This window comes from Hydractinia symbiolongicarpus, chromosome 11 (assembly GCF_029227915.1).
Source record: "Hydractinia symbiolongicarpus strain clone_291-10 chromosome 11, HSymV2.1, whole genome shotgun sequence".
NCBI classification, from domain to species: Eukaryota; Metazoa; Cnidaria; class Hydrozoa; order Anthoathecata; family Hydractiniidae; genus Hydractinia; species Hydractinia symbiolongicarpus.
The window spans coordinates 21710887-21735901 of NC_079885.1; the positions used below are offsets into that span (position 1 = coordinate 21710887).

At 32.9% G+C, this 25015-nt stretch overlaps 2 protein-coding genes across 3 annotated transcripts; both read left to right on the forward strand.

The window, feature by feature from the left end:
• The first annotated feature begins 1130 nt into the window (after window positions 1–1130).
• LOC130614121 (probable tubulin polyglutamylase TTLL9) lies at window positions 1131–20117 on the forward strand. 2 transcript variants are annotated; one of them, XM_057435525.1, is made up of 20 exons: window positions 1131–2391; window positions 5440–5497; window positions 6396–6433; window positions 6518–6610; window positions 7549–7660; window positions 9306–9391; window positions 9713–9746; window positions 10490–10555; window positions 11070–11138; window positions 11707–11736; window positions 12074–12143; window positions 12384–12424; window positions 13077–13164; window positions 13868–13923; window positions 15228–15290; window positions 16397–16491; window positions 17183–17221; window positions 17621–17734; window positions 18844–18959; window positions 19492–20117. In XM_057435525.1, exons 2-20 carry the CDS (start codon window positions 5477–5479, stop codon window positions 19563–19565), a joined length of 1305 nt encoding a protein of 434 aa, XP_057291508.1. In that variant the 5' UTR covers window positions 1131–2391; window positions 5440–5476; the 3' UTR covers window positions 19566–20117. The 2 variants fall into 2 exon arrangements, with proteins under 2 accessions (XP_057291508.1, XP_057291507.1); XM_057435524.1 differs by lacking the exon at window positions 1131–2391 and adding an exon at window positions 5122–5248.
• LOC130613523 (uncharacterized) lies at window positions 2692–5444 on the forward strand. Its single transcript, XM_057434855.1, has 4 exons — window positions 2692–3119; window positions 3455–3479; window positions 5309–5375; window positions 5440–5444. Exons 1-4 carry the CDS (start codon window positions 2692–2694, stop codon window positions 5442–5444), a joined length of 525 nt encoding a protein of 174 aa, XP_057290838.1.
• Window positions 20118–25015: the final 4898 nt, after the last annotated feature.

Below are 25015 nucleotides of genomic sequence, written 5' to 3' on the forward strand. Positions count from 1 at the left end.
AAATGTCTTTGTGTGAAAAAATGGACTGAAAATAACTTTGCTTTACTTAGCACACCCATCTTTTTCCCTGCCCAGAGATGGCAGAGCTGAAAGAGCTTACCGCTGGAAATGTAAAAAACAAAATTTTGGAATGTTTACATTTTTCACCGTAAACACTTTTGGCTTTAACAGTTGCATGGCAGGCATAAAATGCTGGCACTAGGTGAAGTGAGGTCCTTTTCAGTCTGTTTCTTCATACAAAGGTATCATTACGACTTTTATATGAATATATATGTCAATCAGAAGTTATTCATCTACACTCAATAATAGTTTAAAGCCTCAACAATGTTTCTGTAGAAAGAAATAGGCTAAAAAAGGCCTTTCTCCAGCAAGCTTCCGCATCTTTCTGCTTGCCATACAGCTGTTACAGTCAGAATTTCTTACTGCTAAAAATATAAACATTCAAAAAGGTCTATTGGAAACTTGTCTAAAGTCATACATATAGATGAATTGTGTTGTTTACATTTTCAGTGGTAAGCTCTTTCGGCTTTGGCATTTGCATGGCAGGAAAAAGGATGGGGACGCTAGGTGAAGCAAAGTAATTATCAGTTCATTTCTTCACACAAAGGCATTCTTATGACATTTAATGAATTCAAATAAATCAGAAGGCATCAACCTACACTTGATAATAATTTATAACCCCAACAATGTACCGTTAGAAGAAATCCACAATAAAATACCTTTCTTCACCAAATTCTAGCATCTTTTTTTCTGCCACACAAATGCAAGAGCCAAAGAGCTCACCGCTAAAAAGTAAACAAATAATGTCATGCTGGGGAATTCATCTATAGCTAGCTATTCTTTTCTTATCTTAACATCTGGCTAGCTATAACTAAATAGATTAACATGTGGGGGAGCCACCCTAGCCAAACCAATAAAAGGAAAGAATATGGTAAGGGATGATAATAAACAGAGAGAGAAATAATAAACAGACTGACAGAGAAGGAAGAGAAAGCAAAGAGGGGAGGGAAGGAAAGAAAAGGGACAAAGCAGAAAAGCAGAGATGCCGTAAGTAAAGAGCTAATTTAGTTTCATTATGTAACAGAGATAGTCGAAAAACGAAATAAAAGAAGGGAAAAAAGGGGGTAATAGTAAAGTGAGTACAGAATCACAGCCTTTGTTGTCAAATAGCGAAGGTTTTATTAAACGCCTTGGCGTTTCTTGCAAAGAAGGCGCATGAAAAGTGGGCGTTTCATAAAACGCTTCTCACGATATCGGGCAATCGAGACTACAACAACAAACATGGTGTTTCGAATCGAAAAAGCTGAATTACTTTTGCTAAGCTGGGAAGGTGTAATCTGCAAATTCAATGCAACATGTGTTAGCTAACTAGCCACCAGCTATAGCTAGCTAGCTAAGTTTTTATTATCAAAGAAAACAACAGGCCTTTATTACATTTTTCGGTATAACAAATATCTATCCTCCACAGTTCATCATTTATATAGCTATATATCTAACATTGTAGCGTTTTGTAAAGGTAGCTAACTGCTGCTGGCATCCCGCATCCTTGATAAACCCAAATCCAGGATACCTTTAAAAAGGTAAAAAAGTTACCTATATAGTATGATCCAAAGCAGAGTTTAAGCCTATTTTCCAGTCTTTTTGGCGATAAAAAATAAACGTTTTCAATGACTGGCAGAGGGACCAAAGAAATTCACTGCACTTTTTGCACACAATTGCCCTAAAGAAAAATTCCAGAAGCAGGATACTATTGGCTTGTGTTTGCATGTACTACTTGCAATATAAGTATAAAAACAATCTTTTTTTTATGGTGAGTTTGTGTCTGAGCAACAACTTCTTTAGGCCACCGTCGAAAATATGTTTGGTTAGCGTCATTTCTAATTACAAAAGTGAGTCGGTCTGTCAGTCGGATAAAAATTTTTCCCGGAAAATTACAAAAATACTATATTTCGCAGCCATATTTTGTTATTCATTTTAAATGTACGCCACCTGTATTTTTAGCCTCCGTTTCAAGTTCGATTTTTGTCAGTCAATGTTGTTCCCATGGTTTTCACTTGCATTGCCATATAAATGTGAAGTAAGAAAATATAGCACTGAGTAGCGCACCGCAGTCCCCTTTCGAAATAACATTTGGACGTAACAAACGTAATTCGGAGGACCGCTGAAAAGGTAAATGGTGGATTTTTTGGTTAATTTTTTACAAATTTACCGACTCCCCGACTCGACTTTCGCCTTTCAAAGTGAATCGTTGGGTGACGCTAACCAATTATATTTTTGAGGGTGGCCTTACCGTAAATAACATTGCATATAAAGATATAATGTTCAGTTGATTTTTTTCAGTTGCTAGGCTGGTGATATTAAAAAATAATTATATATATACCGTTTTTTAAGGTGGGCAATTAATTTATTTAAAGAAAATTTTTCATTTTTGAAGATATTATTTCGGTTTGTCTGTTCAGTATTCATATTACTGTGGAAAGTTTATCATTTCTTGAACATGATAGTTTAGTAGGCAACGTTTCGGGAGATCCTTCTCACATCATCGGGCAAAATCACGTAAACCTAAATCACATAACACGTAACACCCTACATCGCCAAATCCTTGATCTTAACAACACCATCAAATCAAGACTTTTCATCGACCAATATAAACAGATTAGGAATATTCACGATAGCGTGTATGAAAAAGAAATGAGATCGATTAAAGACAGACACCTTAAAAAGTTCAACAAAATCAATGACAGATTCAATGATGATGCACAAACGGGTATAGACAAGAGCAAATGGATTGTCAATCTCTCCAACAGACAACTCACGACAGAAGAAACAAACCTTCTATCAAAAGGAATGAATTTCTGTATGACACCAGCTTCACTACCAAAGAAAGAAATAGTTGCGAAAGTGGAAGAGGCAATTAAAGATCTACCAAAAGAAGAGGCAGACACAGTAAGATCTAAAGTAAGCCTCACGCTACAGAAGAGCAAAACACCAAAGGACAATTTGCAAAAATCTGAAAGACTGTCATTGAAAAATCTAAAGAAGGACAAAGATATCATAATCCTACCGGCAGACAAGGGGAGAACAATGGTTATCATGATTACACCTGACTACATTGACAAGTGCAACGAACACATCAACAACGGGCCTTACAAACTTCTCAAGAAAGATCCTACAGAAGTCATCAAACGAGAAGAGAGGAACATCTTAATGGAGTTGAAGAAAAAAGAATACATCAACGATAAGCAGTATTACCGACTGAAACCTTGTGACGGACCACCACCGCGATTTTACGGACTACCAAAAATTCATAAACAGGGAAATCCAATTCGACCAATAGTCTCTTGCACTGGAACACCGTTATACAACCTATCAAAATTTGTTGCTTCTATCCTCAGCAAATTTACAGCAAATGACCACAGCAAAAACTCAAAAGAATTTTCGGAATACATCATAGGAAAATAGCAGACGATGAATGCATGGTATCATTTGATGTCACATCACTCTACACAAATGTTCCCATAAAAGACACCCTAAACATCATTAAAGACCTTATCGAAAACGATGCTGCATTCGGTGAAAAGATGAAGATTCCAGTACTGGATTTTCTGTGTTTGGTCGAACTTGTTCTAACCAAAACATGGTATCCTTTTAACAAGAACTTCTACACTCAAACAGACGGAGTTGCCATGGGAGGCCCTGCATCATCAGTAGTCGCAGAAATGTACATGCAAGCACACGAGAAAACAGCATTAGTCACATCAGACAGACGTCCAAAGGTTTGGAAAAGATTTGTTGACGACGTATTCGCCATAATCAAAACATCTCATCTAGAAGAGTTCCATGAACACATCAACGGCCTACATCGACAAATCAAATTCACTGTTGAGCTTGAACACGATGGAAGTATCGCTTTCCTGGACACTTTGGTCAAACGCAAGAATGGTTCTATTTCAGTTTCAGTGTATCGTAAACCAACACACACTGACCAGTACCTTAACTTCGAATCAAACCATCAGAAATCTTACAAAGAAAGTGTCATATCTTCATTACTGAATCGTGCCAACAGCGTAGTCAGTGACAAACAGGAGAGTAAAGAAGAAATTTGACGTGTAAGAAATTAATCGCAAATGGATACAGTCATAAAGTCATCACGCAAGTAGAAAATAAAATGAAGAGAAGATGCAACGGAAAAAACAAGAAAACATCAGAGGATTTCATCGCATCAGCATTCCTACCCTTTGTACCAGGTACTAGCGAGATCATTCGTTGAGTTTTAAGGCAACACAAGATCAAATGCATTCTTAACTCTAAAGACACCCTAAGAAGCACTTTGTCTAAACCAAAAGACAAAATAAATCTGGAAGAACAATGCAATGTTGTTTACGAAATCCCGTGTAAAGATTGTGATGCAGTGTACATAGGCGAAACAAAAAGAAAGTTTAAGCAACGAGTACAAGAACATATGCGCGCAGTGAGAAACGGAGATGTAAAGAAAAACGAAATTGCGGACCACAGCTGGAGCAGAAGTCATCAGTTTAATTGGGATGAGAAGAAAATCATTGACAGAGAATCCAGAACAACGGCCAGGAAGATTAAAGAAACCATCAACAGTGTAGAACGTAACAAACACATAAACAGCATCTCGTATCAACTTCCTGAGATATGGCTACCAGCCCTACAGAAGAAGTAGTTACCTACATCTAGGTCCGCAAATGTTAATTACCGTAATTAACTGTAATTATCAGCTCATTTCTGATTGGTTAATTTTTATGAATTTCGATCCTCTGCAATTATATAAATACATGCTCAACATCATTTTACTTTGCCCGATAATGGAAGAAGGATCTCCCGAAACGTCGCCTACTAAACTATCATGTTCAAGAAATGATAAACTTTCCACAGTAATAAAATTTTTCATGCATATTCTAAACTATTTTTGACAAACCGATCCTTTTATCTCTGTGTGTTTCGAAATAAATCTGCATGCAACTATTTTAAATATACACTAGGGACTGGTTGTTAGCCCGAAGATAAATTTCATAGGAATTCATCTATTAATACTGCAACCATTTTTAGCTCACAGGGAGACAGATAGAGGGTATTATAATATATAGATTATACAAATGCAGCAATTTAGTTTTTGATTTTGTGAACAAAAGACCTGGCTGAATTATTTCATTCAAACCTTTCTAGGAAAAAATTGTGACAAAATGGCAAAAAACTCACATCAATTGTTTCAGACTTTCAGGTGTGTTGCATTGCTGCTCATAAATTGAGATTCTGATGTGCTATTGATCATTTTGCATAGGAGGAAGTGACTGTGCATTCTTTGAAGAATGGCTCTCAAAAGCATTATTTTTCTAATAAAAGTGATGGTAAAATGATATTATGCTGCCTTAAAATTTCAAGTGTGCAAAATTATCTGTTTCATTATTTCAGGTTAAAAGTTTGACAAAAAGATTTGGTGATATAAAATATGGCTAAAAAAGAAAATAGAGTATGTGTTCATATAATTTATTAATATGTTTTTTTACATTGTCTTTCAAAATATTTTTGCTATCTGGAAAACGCATATTACTCTTTAAAGGGTTTATGCTTCTATTAAATAAACCACTTTTGTATACACCTTTACTGTACTATCTCTATTTAATGCCCACTCTCTATTTAACGCCCATCGCCCACCCTAAAACATCAAAACCGTATTAAACACCCCCTTACTATTTAACACCCCTCTCTAATTAAGGCCCATCCCATATTTTATGTAAAGGGAGCGTTTATTAGAATTTTACGAAGGAGCAAATAATCGAGTCATATAAAGAATGTGCTCTAAATCTCAAAATTGACGGCAGTGATGATGGTTTAATTCACTGCTTCAAATAAAAACAAACATGCTTCGCTGGTAAACAGTTATTGAAGCATCAAATGACTGTTGATTAGGACCAATTCACAGCAACCGACTCCGATATCGAAGAAGAAAATGTTGAATTCAACATAATAGATCAAGTCGAAGATAAGGATAATTTTGTAGAATTTTTTTAAATGATTTTCGTAAAAAATCAAATCTATAAGTTGAAACTTTCAATTGTTTCTAATAAACGCCAACTCTCTAATTAACGCCCCTCTCTAATTAACATCCACTCTAAAGTCTTGAAAATCAATTAAATGTCAAGGGCGTGAAATAGTACTGCTATTAAATAGTACTGCTATTAATGATTGGCCTGCTAGTTCCTTGTTTAAAAAAGCCCATAGTATATCTAAGCTTTCAAGGCGAAAGGAAAACTGCTTAAAGAAACAAAAGGATCTTTGAGTATATATTCTAGGAAAAAATCCCAAGACATATGTAGAATAAAAGAATGCATTATTAAAAAACCTATGTTAATGTGATGTTTTTTTAGATCCCATACCTAAAATCAGTTCAACGAGTCAACAGATTGTGAGTATTTTTTTATATTATATATACACAGTTGTTCTATACTGAGCAGTTGGTATGATTTAATATCAAATTGTTTTTTGTTAGTGCTGATGGAAGGTCTATTCGTTTTCGTTGTGGTATGCAAAACACCATATACGATGTTCTTACATCCAGACCTGGCTGGGTTGAAGCTAATGTGTAAGTTACTGCTAGAACCAGTAAGAATTAACAGCTAAAAAGGCTTTTGAAAATTATTCCTTTTTTGAAAATTATTCAGTCTCAAACTTAGAAGAAGTTCTTTGATCTTGTAATTAAAAAATATGCAATGTGCAATTAGTGCATAAGCATTGTTTTTTCACTTAAAGCAAGTGTGCAGGGTCTAGAAATGCATGTTTAACTACGTTTTGCAAATTTAACACTTAATGAGGATGACCTTGACTTTGAGAAAGTATACTTAAATTAGAATATCATTCAAAGGTGGAGAATTTGATTAAAAGGATTTTTTAACAGTATGTTCTTAAAATAAGTTGTCTTAAATTCAAAGACATAATGTTCACACAGAAATTCTGCAGATATATGTTGTGAAGGAAACAGAATATTTTTAAAAGAGGAAAAAGTAATACAAATTTTTTTTTTTTAAATTTATTTGTATTATCAATTTAATCTCAGTGTGCAGGGGCACACTGAGATTAAATTGAAAAAAAGTACATGTATTCAAGTCAAACATTTATGATATTAGAAAAACAAATTATGCAGCACTGAAAATAAATTTTTACAACAGAAATAAGATAATATCAGTGCAAAAAATAACTTTAAAGTAGTGCAGTAGTGCAGTATTGTTTTCAATAAAAGGAAATAAAATGCACTACAAAAATTCATTTTGTGGAAAGTAAAAAAGTATTTATGGTCCTCATTAGTACCTGTTGACGAAACTTTACCCAGGCTCAACACCTTTTTATACATTGGAATTGCATTGGAATTTTTTTCTGTTTTTTTTAAATGTATTATTAACACAGCCTTCATCTGTTCACCATCTCCTAATAATTATAACATGGCCAAACTTGCATTGTTGGATAGCTGTTCTTAAAGCATATTCAATTTTTCATAGCATTTATACACCTTATTTTGACTTTAAGAGATGGAGAGTGGGACTTCATTTGGAGTGACAGATGTGGAATACAAGAGATTTATGACAACCAATATTTGCAAGAGCATGTCAAGTTAAATCATTTTCGTAACCATTATGAGGTAATTGTAAATTTCTGCAGCATTACATGTCTGTACAGTAGAGTAATGTTGTGTTTTGAAAGTTCCTATAGAAGTAATACGATAAATCTATTAATAGTAATGTTTTAATATCCATAATCGATATCTGTTGGAAAAATCCACTAAGGCAGAAGAATAAGTGCAAGAGATCTGTATTTGCATTTTGATGATGTCAAGAATGACCCATCAATATGTACTTAAAAAACGTTTTTGTAGAAATTTGTTTGCTTTTAATAGTCGAAGAGATATTTGGGTTTAAAAGTTTTTTGAGGATCATCAGACCTATTCTCCAAAATAAAAGCACACTGTAATGGCTTCACAAATTTATTGTACGGTATTAGTGTCAATCTCAACGTATAGACATTGTGACATCACATGGAGATAACTTATTTTTCATTAAGCAATTAAGTAGTTTCTTGTTTATTGTTTAATTAAATTTGTTAAATTTATTATTTATTTATTAAAGGAGAACAGTATTCTGCATATTAATGCAAGAGATGTGACATAACTTAACTTACCATGCAATTGTTCACTCTGACTGTCATCACATTATACTGCACCTGTACAGTTCTTACATTAAATTTTCAAGTGGTCTCATTACATTAATATTTGTGTTTTAATATCTACTACAAAAGAATTGTCTGGAACAATATATAAATTCACAAATAGAAATAAATCAGCTTGAAAATCATGATTCACCTTTTTCCAGTACAAAGCATTTTGTTATGAGCTGTTGTACGACGTTTTAAAGCAGTGTGTTACGATAGGCACTCGGTAAGATAGTCATATTGCTAACATCCTTCATAATGTGAACAGGACATTCATTATGAGAGCAGGAAGCCAATGTACACAATAGAACTTCTCAATGCTTAAGGCGCGTTACTTTCTGTTTGCAACGTTATAGAATGGAACATCACATATAAACTCTGCTACATTGCTTAAAGTGACTTACCTTATTCCAAGAAATTAATGGTGCACAAAATTAATGTGAATTTTAAAGTTATTTCAATGCCCCTTATTAAAGTGTAACAGAAGTATGCAGCACATTAAGTAAGTTAAAATATAGTTAATTTAAAACTAATTAAAATTAAAAAATATATTTTTCTAACAATCACAGTAATACAAAGCTGACACACATTCTCTGTATTTGATTGACAATGAAAAGAATAGTATCATCCTGGTACAGTTCACTCACATAATGTAAGGTAGTAAGGCTGCAGGGCAGCTGATATTTTGAAAAGAAATAAACCCATTCTCAAAATAAAGATAAACATATTTTCCAATTTGAGTTATTGTAATGTTTTTTGTAAGTCATTTGAGCTAAATCGCGTTTTAAAAATTCCTATAGGCATTCATGTTAATTTCCTTTATGTTAATTTTGTGATTGTTAATTTTGTGCCTCATTAATATGATATACAGAATTTAAATACTTTAATGAACTCCCTGCAGTGCTAAAAACTTTTTTCTTATTAGAAAAATGGGTCTGTAGAGGAGCTTTTAGCAAACAGGTGGACTCGCCTAATAGAAAGAAATAGTTTGCGTATTTTGTGCATCAATGTGCACATGTGTTGATAAACAATACAAACAGTATGTATGTTTCATTTGCCATAACTGATCACATTTTTAGTTGACACGCAAGAATTTGATGGCGAAAAATTTAAAACGATTAAAGAAACAAGCTGAAAGAGAACATGGAAAACTGGAAGCAACAAAGTATGTAAATTAAAATCCTTATAGAGTAATTATGTTAAAGCAAGTGTTTTGAAAAAGTAACGACAAATATAAGCATAACAAAAACGTGCATATGAAGGCTGAAAATGATTAAAAAGTTGAAGTTATTATATGTTGGCAATATGCCAGCCTTAGTGATTTAATTTTTAAAGTCATGCATGAATCGGCATAAATTTTTTGGGAAACAAACCTACCGTTATTAGCATTTTACCTATAAGAAAGGGCGTAACCGTATTAGGGCCGATATGAAAAAACGTTATATGCTTGTAAAAAAGTACAATGTTTCATGTATTCTTTATTTAGATTTGATTTCTTTCCATCAACCTTTGAGTTGCCAGTGAGTAATAATGCCTGTTCTTGGATGTTCTTATAGTTTCCAACCTTTTCTGTGTTGTGTTTAGTTGGCTATGGAAAAAATTGATATAGCCTCAATTATTTTTATTACTGTGTTTGTGTGTATACCAAATTCGACTCGATTGTATTAGCCTTTTGTTTCCTATATTTTTGTAGCTAAAGTTATCATATTCACATCTTCTTTAGTTATTTGGCTTTTAACACATTTGTAGAGTGTGTTGTTTTTTTCCACTACTTTAAGACGAAAACTTAAAAAAATTAGTTATTCAACATTTGTATTATTTGCTTGTTTATATTGAGGGGTGTTTTGTTTTTTCCCACATTAATTTACTACAAAAAATGCTGAACCTGAACAAGCCATGGTACCAACATTCTAGAAAACTTGGAAAAGTAAAAGGGAAAGTCAAAGATCAGAGAAAAGTCAGAAAATGTTATTATGTAAAAATCAGATGTTAACTGTCAGAGCGTAAATTAAACATTTGCATTAAAAAATTTGTTATCGTGATGGGCAACTAACATATGCAAGTTAGGGAAATTTTCCTTGCAAATCAAAATGATCGGTCACCTTGCAAGCATCATAGCTACATTAGATGCAAACTAATTTTAAATAATGTGTCTGACAACTCAGCTACGTATTTCTTAATTGCTAGCGTTGACATCATGTGGGTTTGTCCTATTTCATTTACAGGAAGTTTCTGCGTCCTAATAATGTTATTGTTGTCATAGAGTGAATACCATATGTTTGTTGAGGAATTTAAAAAGAATCCTGGAAAGCTATGGATTATGAAACCAGTAGGCCTAATGAACTATTTTTTATTTTTTATACATATTTGGTATGATATAATGTTTTAATGTTGTGGAGAATAATGAATATACACGGGCATAAAGTATAAATAACAGACCACTGTGATTAAAGAAATTCATTCATTAGTTGAGAAAAATTCTTTCTAGTGTCTTTTGAATCATCACTTTCTGAGGTCCAAAATTTAGAACATGTTAAGGACATTTAAGGCTTCGTCAATACCAAGAGGTACTAAAATGCTCCTTCAAACTTTAAAAATGGTAAAATAAAAAAAATTAAGAATAATTTAAAAGCATTTTGTGTCTTCAAATTGAACATTTAAAGGCTTTCTTTGAGACGAGTGGTCTTATAAAAAAACGTGTAGCCCATTACATGATATGGTCTTTCTGTTTCTGCCCACACGGATGTGTACGCGTATAGAGAGAATTTGATGGACAATCTCATATATTTTTAGTCTTTCAACTGTGCGACTTATTGACTACATGTGTATGTATGTTCGTTTAGATCGGCAAGTCTCAAGGAAAAGGCATCTTTTTGTTTAAGAAATTAAAAGACATAACTGATTGGAGAAAAGTAATGTTTTTCTTAATTCTTGCAAAAACCTTTTTCTAAGCAACTGCACCGTACTAAAAACCTAATCATGTTGTTGCATCAACTTCATTATGTTCAACTTAAAAGTAGAATCTGTTAATACAAATTTTATATTATTGCGCATTGGTATCAGTACCTTATCTAGCGTAACATCCAGTGTGAAATGCTAAGACATTGTTTGGGCAACTTTGTATTGATTTAACTTTTTACTGCAAGCAAATTCAGATATAAAAAAATCTGCTGCAAATATTTCCTAATATCTTCATGTAAAAATTTTCTGCTTACAAGGTTTATACCCTTTATAAGATTTATACAAGGTGCTCTATCGATTACCTCTGATGCATTTTCAAAACACACTGTGGTTATCTATGTTACATGAAAACTAGCTACAACAGTACAGCAATTCTCTCTTGTGATGTAGCAATCGAAAGGTGGTAACCGTCCCTGTAATGTACCTTCACTACCCTGTTTGTTCCCCACTCCACCAGGCAATGTTTTAACTCTAATTGCTCCAATGTCTTTAATATGATTTGATGCTTTTTACTTTCAGGAGGATTATTACAGATCGATTGACGAAAAGGTAGGATGATTTGCATTCGTGTGTATTTCAAACTTATTCTCCATGTAGTTGGAATAAAAATTTAAACGCCATTAAACGATTTCTTTATATACACTATGCTGGAAATTTTGCTGTGAAACATATTAAATGAATGTGATTGGCAAATCTTGACTGCCGGAAATTTTGTCTTTTAAAGAAGTCTTTACTTATGCTAGCTTTTTCTTGCCAACCTGTCATGTATTTATGACATAATTCTACTTCCCCATGCTAATATTCTAATGAAAGTTTTTACACAAAGATTACGCGGTTTAATATTTCCACATGCTTGATGAGTTCAACCTTATTTTCTTTGAAACAGAAAGAAGATAAAGAGCCACCCGAAGCATACATAGTACAACGATATTTAGACAATCCATATTTAATTGGAGGTAAGTGTTTATAATTCAATTCGGTATGTTACATGTTCAAATTAGGTCTAGTACTTAGAGATAATAATTTATATTTCATGATTCTGATAGCACAGGGTAACAAAAGCGTGAAGATTATTCCCATGTATTCTATCATGTACTATTCTTTCTTTAGTATTCTACTGATAGTATTTGCTCCTTTTTCAAAACTTTGAGCAAAGTCGAGTTAGAAAAGTTTAGCAAATTTCTTTGTTGTTTCAGGGAAGAAATTCGATCTCCGCGTGTACATCTTGGCGACTTCAGTAAGTACAAAGTTTCTGTGTTGATTCTATGCTCGCGTTAAATTCTATGTCGACTATTATATCAACAAATTGGTTTCATTATGAGTAACTGCACTCAGATGTCCACCAGTTCAGGCAAGGTCTCATAGGGATTTTATTGGAGTGTCTGGAAATGTTATTTTTATTTAAGCATTTTCTAATCTTCATACGAGCGAATTTTTTAACATGTGCGTAAAGGAATAGAGGTCTTAAGAGGTTAGTAAGGTCACAAATCTTTGGTTTTAAAGGAAATAGATATTGTTTGTAAAAAGTTCATTGTAATTCTCTGGATTCTCCACGTAACACTTTAATCTGGTTACACTTTATTTTATTGTACTCAACCCAAGTCACAGCCTTTACTGCAATCAACGCTCACATTAGTGATCAAAATCTTAAGGCTAAAAACTTGTGCCTTCTTGTTCTTGTAAATCAGCCTGCTAAAACTTGTTTATTATTCAATCTTCTGAAATGCCAATCAGCTCTCTTCGGAGATGTTGTTAAATATTCGTCCATTGAAATAGGTGTAACTAAACTATAGACTTGTGTAATAATAGCTTGTAGAAAATCAAACCTGTTATGCTTTACACGTTACCATAATCTCACCGTACATTAATGTCCCCCTTTTTCGTTATAGTATATTCCATTGAAAGCGTGGTTGTATAGGGAAGGCTTTGCTAGATTTACTAACACCAGGTACTCGTTAAACTCCATTGATGATCAATGTATCTTTTCCTTACTATGTGCAGCCATGACATCAATGGACCATTTGTACTGCATAAATAAGCCTTATAACGACGGGATTTAAGCTAGGAACGTTAGGCCAGTCTTAAATTCGGCACAACTTTTTGTAGAATTTCCATGTTGTTTGCTGGGAAAGAGAGTTATCCATAGTAGCACCATCCTTCAAATTATGCAAATAACATTTCATTCAAATAAGCAAATTAGATGGTTTGAGTAAAGACGTGTCGTAAATAGAGCTGCATAACTAACTTAAAACAAACGAGCTAAAAATTCTTGCAGTGTTAAAAGGATATCTTTTTAACATGACAATTTTTGTGCTACTATTTGATGCTAATCAGGCTGCCAAATACACAAATAAAACAGCGTAGTAAACGAGCAAAGGTGTGCCATGTGTCTGTGGTAGTGTTTTCTAGTGGTTAGGCGCTAATCATTTATTACAACAGGGCTGTGTACCGGTGTTCAGGTTGTTAGAATGTGCTGTCATGCTACACGACCTGATACGCGGTCAGTTATTAATGCCGAATGAAGTTGATTTGTACTATCGTTACGTCATGGCACCGTAAATCGACAGAAAAGCGTGAAATATGTTTATGGTGCGTTGTTACTATATTTGCACAGGTTCCAATAAATGTTTGTGTGAGAAAATTTTGTGTTGTTTCGTGTTTTCTTAACAGAATTATTTAGACATTCATCTAACCAATGTAGCCATCCAAAAAACAGCCCCGGATTATGATCCTGAAGTATGAGTAGTCCATTTTATTTTTTGTTTTCTTTTTGTTTCGTATAGTTTCGTTTTAAATCGTTTTGTTACGTTTCGTTCCGAATGAGTCAAGTAAGGATTTTAGGGGAATGTAATTTTAAAATTTGCCTTTTTCTTCTTTTGCACTTAAACGTCTGTAATTAGCGTAGACAAAGAATTGTTTAACAGAAGAATCTTTCGCGATTTTGAGATTTTTGGCCCAAAGTTACACCCCGCTAAAAACCTTTGAAAAGGCTTAATCGCGAAAGTTTATTTTCTTAAAATATATAAATATAGGCTATTTACGGAAATTTACGTTATTTTTTCTTCATAACGCTTTTTGTTTTCTTTGTCGTTGCCTTTACCTGGTACCTTCACGAGTAAGTTCAAGATAATCTTTAAGAAATAATAATCAACACACATATTGCAAAAGTTAATGTTCCCAAAAAATCATTGAATAGATCATTTATGAACTGGACCAAATGGTTCAATTCGGTTCAGTTCAATTTTTTCCCCTTGATTTTGCAATTTTTTTTCAAATTTGATTTTAAATTGCTTTGATGTATTTTTATGTTCTGAAGTTTAAGCTTTTTGAAATTATTTGCTTATTACAGACTTTTTCGCTTAAATTTGCCGATATGAGATACAACATCGAGGGACTACTAACCAATCAACAAATATACAAAAAATTATGTACATTTTTGTATGTAAAAAACAACAGCATTCAATATTTTCTTTAAATTTGTATCTCCAACTGATAAATATTGAAGCGCAATCTTGCTACCTTAAGGGAACAATTTGTTTGCGAAATAAAATTTTGCGAAATTAATTTCGCGAATCGGACCTCGAGAATTGTTCAAAATGCGGAATGAGAATTACCAACGTGTATATTTTTATTGAAATTGCGGAATTAAAGATTCCAAACAGTATCCTCCCCCCTTGGTTTATTTACCCATCTACCTCTTGGTTTATTTACCCATCTACCTCTTGGTTGATTTACCCATCTTCCTCTTGGTTTATTTACCCATCTACCTCTTGGTTTATTTACCCATCTACCTCTTGGTTTATTTACCCATCTACCTCTTGGTTTATTTACCCATCTACCTCTTGGTTGATTTACCCATCTTCCTCTTGGTTTATTTACCCATCTACCTCTTGGTTTATTTACCCATCTACCTCTTGGTTTATTTACCCATCTACCACTTGGTTTATTTGCCAATCTATCTCTTGGTTTATTTGCCAATCTATCTCTTGGTTTATTTGCCCATCTATCTCTTGGTTTATTTGCCCATGATTTGTTTGCAGGGATCAAAATGGTCTATTCACCAATTACGTTTATATCTTACAGCAAGACACGGTGTAGAGATTGTAAGTATTACTGTTATTTTTTAAAGCGTATTTTTTTCTATCAACTGCAAGTTTAGTTTTCAAACAAGGAGTCTACTTTATTTCGATATCAACATCCCAATATATAATGTAAATATGTTATTATAGAACAAGAAACTTATCTCAAAAAGGCTAAACAAAGAACACAAAAGAAATTTATAAAAGAGAAGGAAATGTTTAACTAAATTCCTTTCACCTCTCCCAGTGAGTCTATACTCGGGTATAACCCCGTAGGGTTGACTTAGATGCTGGGAATTGGGTAAAACATTAAGAAGATAATTAGGTTTTTCCACTGAATTCTCCCGAAGTTTATTGGTTAAAAAGCTCTCAGGGATTTACCCTTCTTTTCGAAATAATTTATCAAGATAATTTTGAAGAGGATCAGTTGGAGAAGAAGCTCGATTAGTCCTCTACACGTTTTTTTTCTAAGAATATCAAAATTCGAGTCAGGTTGGTTATATTCTTATAAATTTTATTCTTATAAAAGAAATGTAAGTTCTTTGCGAAATTGTCATGTTATCAATCCAGAAAATATCTTCGTCCTTATTAGTTGACTTTTTTGTTTTGTATTTAAATTTTTTTCCGTGTTGTGATATAAGAAGATTCCAAGCTTTCGCCCTTTATATTTACTAAAAGTAGGTTCATTATGACTATGTTTCGAGTTATCTCCAAACCTCATTGCACAAAATTTCTTTTTAAATTCTAATTTCCTTCCGCAAATTTTTGGATTAATCAGCAGAATAGAGTATTTTTGATATCAAGTTCTTTCTGCCAATACAAATTTTCTTAAGATTTTCTAGGTTTCTTGTTATCAGATGTTTAGTAAGGAGTTTATTAAGTGGCGTAAATTATTAACGCCCCTGAGGATCGCATCCTAAGGGCTGGCTTTTCTTTCCCTTCCATTGTAACTATGTTACATTACCGCCAGAAATGCGTATAGCATTTCTCTAACTTGCTTGCCCACCACACAAGCCGGCTAGCGATCAGTAGATGACTCCAAATAGGCTGACAAATTTACATTTATGATTAAAAGGCAAACATGCAACCACTGCACCGTCCGCACTTAGATTACGTCTTATTTTTTTTAGGTTGAAGAATTATTTCGTTTGATGGATGACATCTTTATTAAAAGTTTACAAAGTGTACAACGTGTCATAATTAACGATAAACACTGCTTTGAACTGTATCCGTTCTAATATCTTCTTTGCTCGTCTAATTTCTGTCTTTTTTGTTTTATTAATTTCATTTTAAAATTGTTTATTGATAAAGAAGAAAGATATTCGAAATAGAATTATTTTTTTGCGAAGGAAGTAGGTACCTCATCATAAAATGTTTTAACTAGATAAAATGTATTAAAAGTTAAATAAAAATATGGTTTGGAGGCATCCTTCTATGTTCTCTGAAGAAGATCCTTCTCAAATTTAAAAGGAATACCGAGATAATGATGATGGAATTTTACATATAGAGCTTAAAAAGTTGTTAAAAATTTTTTTTATTTTTTTCCAACACTCTTTTCGTTCTCAAGTTATTGATATTTAAAGCTTGTCAAATCTAATTATGTTGCATAAATTATGATGTCATATTTAAGCAATAACAAATTTTGACATTTTCTGTCATCAGCAATTTCAGATCTGTTAGACATTCAGAATTTGTCTATGTTTCGTTATTATAACGAAAAATTATACCAGGATGGGACGCGTTTTCTCGACCCAGGCCTCTTCAGTTTCTTCGGTCATCATTTTAAAAGTTGTACCACAGGTAGATTTCTTTTGATACTTATCATGTATTCTACTTAAAATACAAAATTAAAAGGTTACAAACGTTTATTTTTTTTAATAATGTTCAGTAGTATTGCCTTAACTTATCTACATTAGTTATGGCTACGATATTTTAATCGATTCCGATCTTAAACCGTAAGTTTCTCTTGTTCTGTTCCATTGGTTTCGTTCCGTTCGTTCGTTCGTTTCTCGTTCGTTCGTTTCTCGTTCGTTTCTTTTTCATTCGTTGTTCTTATGTTATTCGTTGTTCGTTCGTTTGTTTGTTTCTCGTTCGTTCGTTTTTAATTTTTTTTCATATGTTATTCGTTGTTCGTTCGTTCGTTTGTTTCTCGTTCGTTTCTTTTTCATTCGTTGTTCTTATGTTATTCGTTGTTCGTTCGTTCGTTTGTTTCTCGTTCGTTTCTTTTTCATTCGTTGTTCTTATGTTATTCGTTGTTCGTTCCTTCGTTTGTTTCTTATTTGTTCGTTTTTCATTTTTTTTTTCGTATGTTGTTCGTTCATTCGTTCTTTCAACATCCTGTACCTCTTTTTTAGTTGGCTGTGTGAAATTAACGCGTCTCCATCTTTAACAGCTAGCAATCAAATCGACTACAACTTAAAATATGCAATGCTGTCTGATGTTTTAAATGTACTCGATATGGAAGGAAGGTAGTTCTTTAACATTTGTTTTTCATTTATTTAAGTAATGAGTTTTTAAAGTTTTCAATACACGTTCTGCTCTGATGAAAGAAGTAGGAACTATTATACCAAACACAATAACTCGCTTCTGATTAGTGAAAGTCACTTAGGAAGTGCAACCACAACAAAAGTCTTCTAACAAAAGTTTTATGGATAACCATAAGGACTCTGTTATGGTTCATTTTAACTTATCTAATATGTTCGATCGAGTTTCGTTGATTTGTAAAAAGGATCCCCAGCAATTTAAAAATAAAAATGCACCAATAAAAACTATGCTGCCCTGGTTCTTAAAATGGTTTTTTTAAGAACTACGACCTAAAAATAAAGGTAGACTTTTAGTTGAACATTGCAAATTATATCGAATTAATGCATAAAAGGATTGCCACTAAGCCTTAAAACCTGTAAACCTTGTATAGCCTGGAATATAAAAAAGGGTGACTGAAAAACCTCGAAAAAACCTGACTTTCCGGACCCACTTAATAAGCAGAACCTGAAAGCTAGATTTTGACAAGCAACAGTACTGGATTGGTTAAGTTGTGTATAGCACAGAAGGGTCATCCACCACGAAATCTGTTAAGTACTGGGATAGAGGATACCAAGTAACAAACCATATAAGTGTGTGGTGTCTGATTGTATACCGATTTTCGGGTGCCAGTAAAGTTTGGTTTGTCTGGCAAATGTTTTAGGAGATAGAATTTTGATCAATCATTTTGAAGAACGTGAACGAAAAGGTGATATCAATCAAAATGTGTCTCAAATTGTAATTGTTGCTGCCACTAAATTAGCTGAAAAACAGAATAGGCGAAATTCATTAGATATTTGAGACTCTCCCCCTACAAAAATTAAAAATTATTCCAGAAAACTTGAAATACTTAAGCAAAATGGAAGGAAAGGTCAGTAGAGTTTTGAAGAAAAGTATAAAATTTGCTGTTTTATCTTTAAAAAAGCATGGAATAACCTAGAATTTTCGTTTAAGATATGAATAACATATGAATTCTATCACTTATAGAATTCATATTCATATGACAGGGTGTCTTTTGTAAAAGGGATAGAAAACTCAACCAACCGAATTCCTATAGGTTAACAAGTAAAGAAAAACGTGTTGGTGGATTCGACTTAATATGGCATGATGGACCAGTCACAAACGAAGATTTGTCTACATGTGATTGTGCTCCAGCCGCGAATACATTTTTAGGTAATGTAGAAATTATTAAGTAGCTGTTCAACTGTATCAAAAATATCTTGTTAATGATATTAAATTTTATCCAAGCATTAATTTATTGATTTACTCATGAATTTGTTCATTCGTTTATTCATTTATTTATTTATTAATTCCTCCATTTATTTATTTATTTATTTATTTATCCAATCATATATTTATTTACTCATTCAGTCATTTATTCAGTCATTTATTCAGTCATATATCTTCTCAAATATTCACTTATTCTTTCATTTATTCATTCATTCATTTATTTATTTATTTATTTATTTATTTATTTATTTATTTTTTTATTTATTTATTTATTTATTTATTTATTTATTTATTTATTTATTTATTTATTTATTTATTTATTTATTTATTTATTTATTTATTTATTTATTTATTTATTTATTTATTTATTTATTTATTTATTTATTTATTTATTTATTTATTTATTTATTTATTTATTTATTTATTTATTTATTTATTTATTTATTTATTTATTTATCCACTTTCTTCATCTTAGGATGTGCAAACAATCGCGAAACTCAGCTAAAAGAAATATACAAGGCAAGTGACCGCCTCAGGGATATGCATTGACTTTTTACACACAAGCTCGACGGAAATTTTGATCACCGATAAAAAATAGTGACTTGGTATACTGATGTAGAAAAAAGCTTTATGTTATTTTCATCCAATTCAGTAGCGTGGTACATATCAACCTCAATTCCAGCTCCCTTTCCGCACAAAATGTATATTTCCCAAATAGGTAAAAAGAGGTTAGCCCATCTACCAAACAATGTTAATTAAATTTCAGACTGAAGCATTTTATTCTGCTTAATTTATTGCGTATCAAAAGCTAAAGTTTACTGAAGCTCAAATCTGATTCCCTTTGTTCAAAAATGAATCATTTTTACTTACTATTTTTACCGACTACAAGGTTTCAGATTAAGGCAATGAAAATTTTTTTGTATTTCTGAAGATTTTTCTTCATTCTAAATAGGAGGTTACACTGCACTGGTATTTTGCGAACTTCCCGTTTACGTTCGTTTTTGTGGACGGTGTAAATGTTGTATATAAAATCATATTATTTATTTGAATATATATGTAAATATGTATATACATGGGTACGTAAATCGATATTCCACATAATGTCATGTTGTACTTAATCATCATAGGAAGGAGATTTAACCTTCTGTCCCAGTTGGCTTAAATGTTATACTGAATCAATATAAAGTTCAGATTCTTTAGATCATGCCCTAAAAGTGAAATGTGACGTTAAATTCGACTTATTTCTTGGATACGATACAGTGTTTTCACAACAACTTTTTCTCAACAACAACAAAATTGTAATAGCATCTATGAACTTTTTTGGTACTCTTTACTAAATACACGATTAATTTCAGAAAAGTTAACCGATTTTTAAACCTAGATATCTTTCCTACATTTTTAAACTGTTAACAGCAAACAGTGGTAACATTGCTGTAAGCATGTTCGCATGTTGAACATGATGATACTAAAATATTGTTTAAAATTGATCCAAATATTTAATCTTCTCTGTTTTGACAAAATGTGGCAGTATATTCACATCTTCAATCATTAACTATTTCAAACGCAGAACAAGAGAAATATGTCTGGATTGATGACTCGGGTTTTGTGTTTTTCATATGTTGTTTTGTTCCGGATTAATGTAAGTATATTTCAATTCGTGTGTTTTCGCGCCATTTTGTAAAAAATGGTACATTTCATAGCAGAACAATGTATAGTATCATATGTTGTTTTTCTGTGAGATTATTTAATTAAAACTTCAATATTTCTTTTTATCTTTCTCACAGTTCATCAATGCGGCAGCGGTTTTTGAGATTACATATGTCTCCTACGAAAACCCGTCAAGTAAAACTGCTGACGACAAGTGTTGTGACGGATTATCACGGTGTCGTAGCAACTGTACGAATGTGTTCGACATTTGCTTGAGAGATAAAAGAACTAAAATATGCGGAATCACAAATGGTAAATCCAAACCGATTACTGGAGATGCTTTCACATTTGACAATGGGGCTAAAACGGGCATTCGAAACTCACGCATTTTTTTTTGTTTACTACACCAGTATGCATGATAACATGCCACCCAAAATTATTATTTACGGGAATAAGCTTTTTAGGGATCACTTATCCCTTACGAACACAGATATAATTTCGCAAACAAAGATGAGTTGTACTACATACAAAAACATTTCATTTCTTTGCAAATTTTAATCAACAACATTATAAATTTAGTTGATGATACAATAAAATACAAAAAATGGTTTTGTCACCCTCCCCTCTCTTCCATTATCATCAATGACCATTGATTTTCGTGAAGTGTTATGGATACCTACGGTCTAGCTCTCGATTGTACAAAACCTTCCGGACAAAATTGACAAATAATCTGGAGTAATTATTCTTTTAGCTGTCAAAGTTTGCAAAAGTTCTTTACATAGTCCTCTCAATCCAGGTAGTTTATTTTTTTTACTTTACTTTGTTTGGAAAGTTTGTCTGTCCCTATATCTGTCTTTTTTGTTTGTTTGTTTGCTTTTTTATTTGTTTCGCCTTGTGTCTGATTTGTCTCATCATCATTAGGTGTCTCCTTTATTGAGTTATAGTGTTTGCACTTCTTCTTCACCTATTGTCTCTCCAACTACAGTAACTCTTCTAACAGGGATACCTGCTACAAAGGTTTAATATCGTGAAAATAGGTTAAATAAAAACACGTGTTTACAATATAACTCTGTTTATCTCTTTCTCTCTTCATAACTCTCGTGTCATCAAAATCTTCCCTCTTCTTCTGCCCAAGTCCTCTCCATCGTCGATGTCTTTACGACATTACAACAGGAAAAAAACCGTTAATATGGATAATAGTTGTGATGGCTATTGCGTTATTGGCCGTCATCATCCTGTTAGTAAAAATGATTGTGAAAAGTAGGTATGATTTATATCTTTCATGGATTGATTTTTCCATCATTTTCATTGAGTTGATTCTTGGAGCATTTTTTTATACAGCTTCAATTTTGAGTAAAATATTGATGGTAATTGCACAAAACTCTGTGTATAATCTTATTGCATGGATTGACATTGCTGTACTGCCACATTTAGTTTGACGTGTACCTTTACAAGTAAATACGAAACAGTATACACTACAAAGCCTAGTCTTTTTCGTTTGCAACATAAGTATCGTGCCTCGACATGCTATGCTATTACCCTCTTAGAAACTTCGCATTGAATTACCTTGATTTTTGTTATAAAACTATAAGTGATTTGAAGTACAACAAGAAGCCCTGCGGCTTAAAGATTTCCACCATTAGCAATAATCTGAAAAAAGATATAAAATCGTGACATACATGTCACCATTTTATAGCTATAATACATTATCTTTCACCAAAAATATCCAGCCTCAACAATTCCTCTTTAAATTAAAATTCATTGATAATTAATTAGTTCTGCTTACAAAATTGTAGTACAGAAGGAAATGACGTAATTATATAACATCAAAGATGGCGCATTATAAGACGATCTTCATTATGCTACACTACACGAGCTTTAACTTTCGATTATAAACTTTAAAATAAAGTAATGTTCATTGAATAATAAAACAATTTGTTGCACTGTTAGGATTCTTATTGGCTTAAAACTCATTTTAGCCTCGTTCTCAGAAAAAAATCTGTCAAAACGAGGATTTAAGCTTTAGCCTGGATAAGTTTTGGGCGTCCAGGCTCTGAGCTGTCTCTATCTATCTCTCTCTATCTATCTTCGCCGGCGGAAATCAATAATACTAAACGGGCGAACCTGTGGATAAATCCATCGGTTTGCCCGTCCTTTATTAACCACTTTTCGTGTGTCTCGCTACTGCGGTTACCATTTTTCGTTACAATGTTTGTTCGATTTTCAATAACTTCATATGTATAATATGTAGTTTGAATGCCGGTGAATATCGATTTAAATGCAAATGGTTTTATACTCGGACACAAGTCAATCTCGTTCCCAGGGCTTGTTAGGCTTTTTAAGGCCGTCCAAATGTGAAAAGCCTAACAAGCCCTTGGGATAAGGTTGGTACACAAGTAGCAAATGAATACTGTGCCTGTTATGGAATGAATTGTTTTCTTGATTTTTTTGTAAAAGTGCATTCTGTTCTGTAATATCGATAATTGCTAATCGAACCTTGTACGATGCCCAACAAGGTCTAGTTTAGTTCACTAGAGTACTCTTAGTCCGGCCGCTTTTTGGACATGAAAGGATTTCATAAAATGTTGTATTGACACCCTATGTTCTGTTGCAGGAAGACTCTGTGCATCGTTTCTTTCTGTTTAGAGATGTATATGAGAATAGAAGACGTATATCTCTTATAATGCTTTTTACATGATACATGTACAAATTCGTTCCCAGAAGCTTTTCCTTATGATGAACCTCTGGAGATAGTAATAATGTATTTCATTTAGTATATAAATTACGCTCCAAAACAAAATGGCCTATTAAAACAAAAAAATCATGCTAAAAACGATAGTGATTTTTGCCATCTAAACAACGTTTTACGTTTTTGAAAAAAATCGAACACGTGTCAAAGTTCACCTGTCAAATGTTTATAGCGAACCTAGGACCTTGGGTTTTGGTTAGACCTAAACTCTCAGAATATGCTTATCGTTGTTGACGTCAGCATGAACATTTTTCTCGGACTTAGGAACCTTTGTGGGTCCCTAACGTGGATTATTCCTTAAAGCAGACGTGCTAGAAAGTGCGGCAAGCGCAATTTAAACGATGCCTATCTAACCTATACATCTTAAAAAGAAGCACGCCGGCAGGCTGTGGAGAATTCGCGAGTTTTTCAACCTCGTTCAGGACTTTTTGTCTTTCTTTGGCGCTGTATCATTGATGTGTCTGACATAATTCCAAAGAAAGAATAATAAAGAGAAATACTGGAAATGTTGTCGAATGGGTAAATATTTTATATTTTCATAACCAGTTCAATTTTTTTTAAAGTGATCTAGAATTTTAAAGGTAATTTTTACTATTTAAATTTGGTATTATGTCCTACACAGCACTCTTACACAATTTAGTTAATTGAAAGGTTAGGGAAGTTAGGGAAGTGAAAGTTCCAAAGAATCTTTATTATATTACGGAGTGGGCCATTATTATGGAACACAATTTTAGATAAAGACAAAAAAACTATTTGCTTGTTGACGCATTTTAAGAAAACCACAAAACATTTCTTGTTATTTAATGATTCAGATAATTCGCGATATTTCTAGTATCACATTTGTGTAATTTTTTACAACTCTAGAGGTATTATAAATATTTTTCCTTTAACGTTAATTTTAACCTCCTCTCTTTTAACCTATCTCAACTAGATGGGGCTTGAAGATGATAAGACAAAATATGTCTTCTACTTGCTCCAGTCATTATTGGATTGTAAACACGAACAAACATGTACAAAAAAAATATTCTGACGAAAATATATATACATACATTTTACATACATACAAAAAGAGACAACATGTCCTGGGATCGAGGTTGGTCATTTCGGAACCTCGAAACTTGGTGGTGGTGTACCACCAAACTTCGAGGTTCGAGGCAACATGCTCCATGTTGCGGCCTTTGTTGACTAGAGAATCTTGCTTATCCAATTTGGCCACATCGCAAGTGTGTTATTCTTGAGGATTTCGTACTTCTGGAAAATTATTTTACTGGTAAATGAATGATAATCTTTTCTTAAATAGATATTAGGGAGCAACTTCAGCTATAGTATTATATACGCCAACAATGGGGTGCAGAAAAAAAAGCCCGGACCGAGGACCGCAAAAATCCTGGTTCAAGAGTTTGTTCTATGCACATGTGAAATCATTCTTCAAGATGCCTGACGTCGCTGTGCGTTTAATGTTTGTCACTGACGTTTTATTTTATCTTTTTTACCTTTTCTTGCGTGTTGTTATATTTTTATATATCCTTGTAAATAGCCCTCTAAAAATACCAAGAATATCCTGGAACACCTAGAATTTAACGATAAACAAAAATATGCCTGC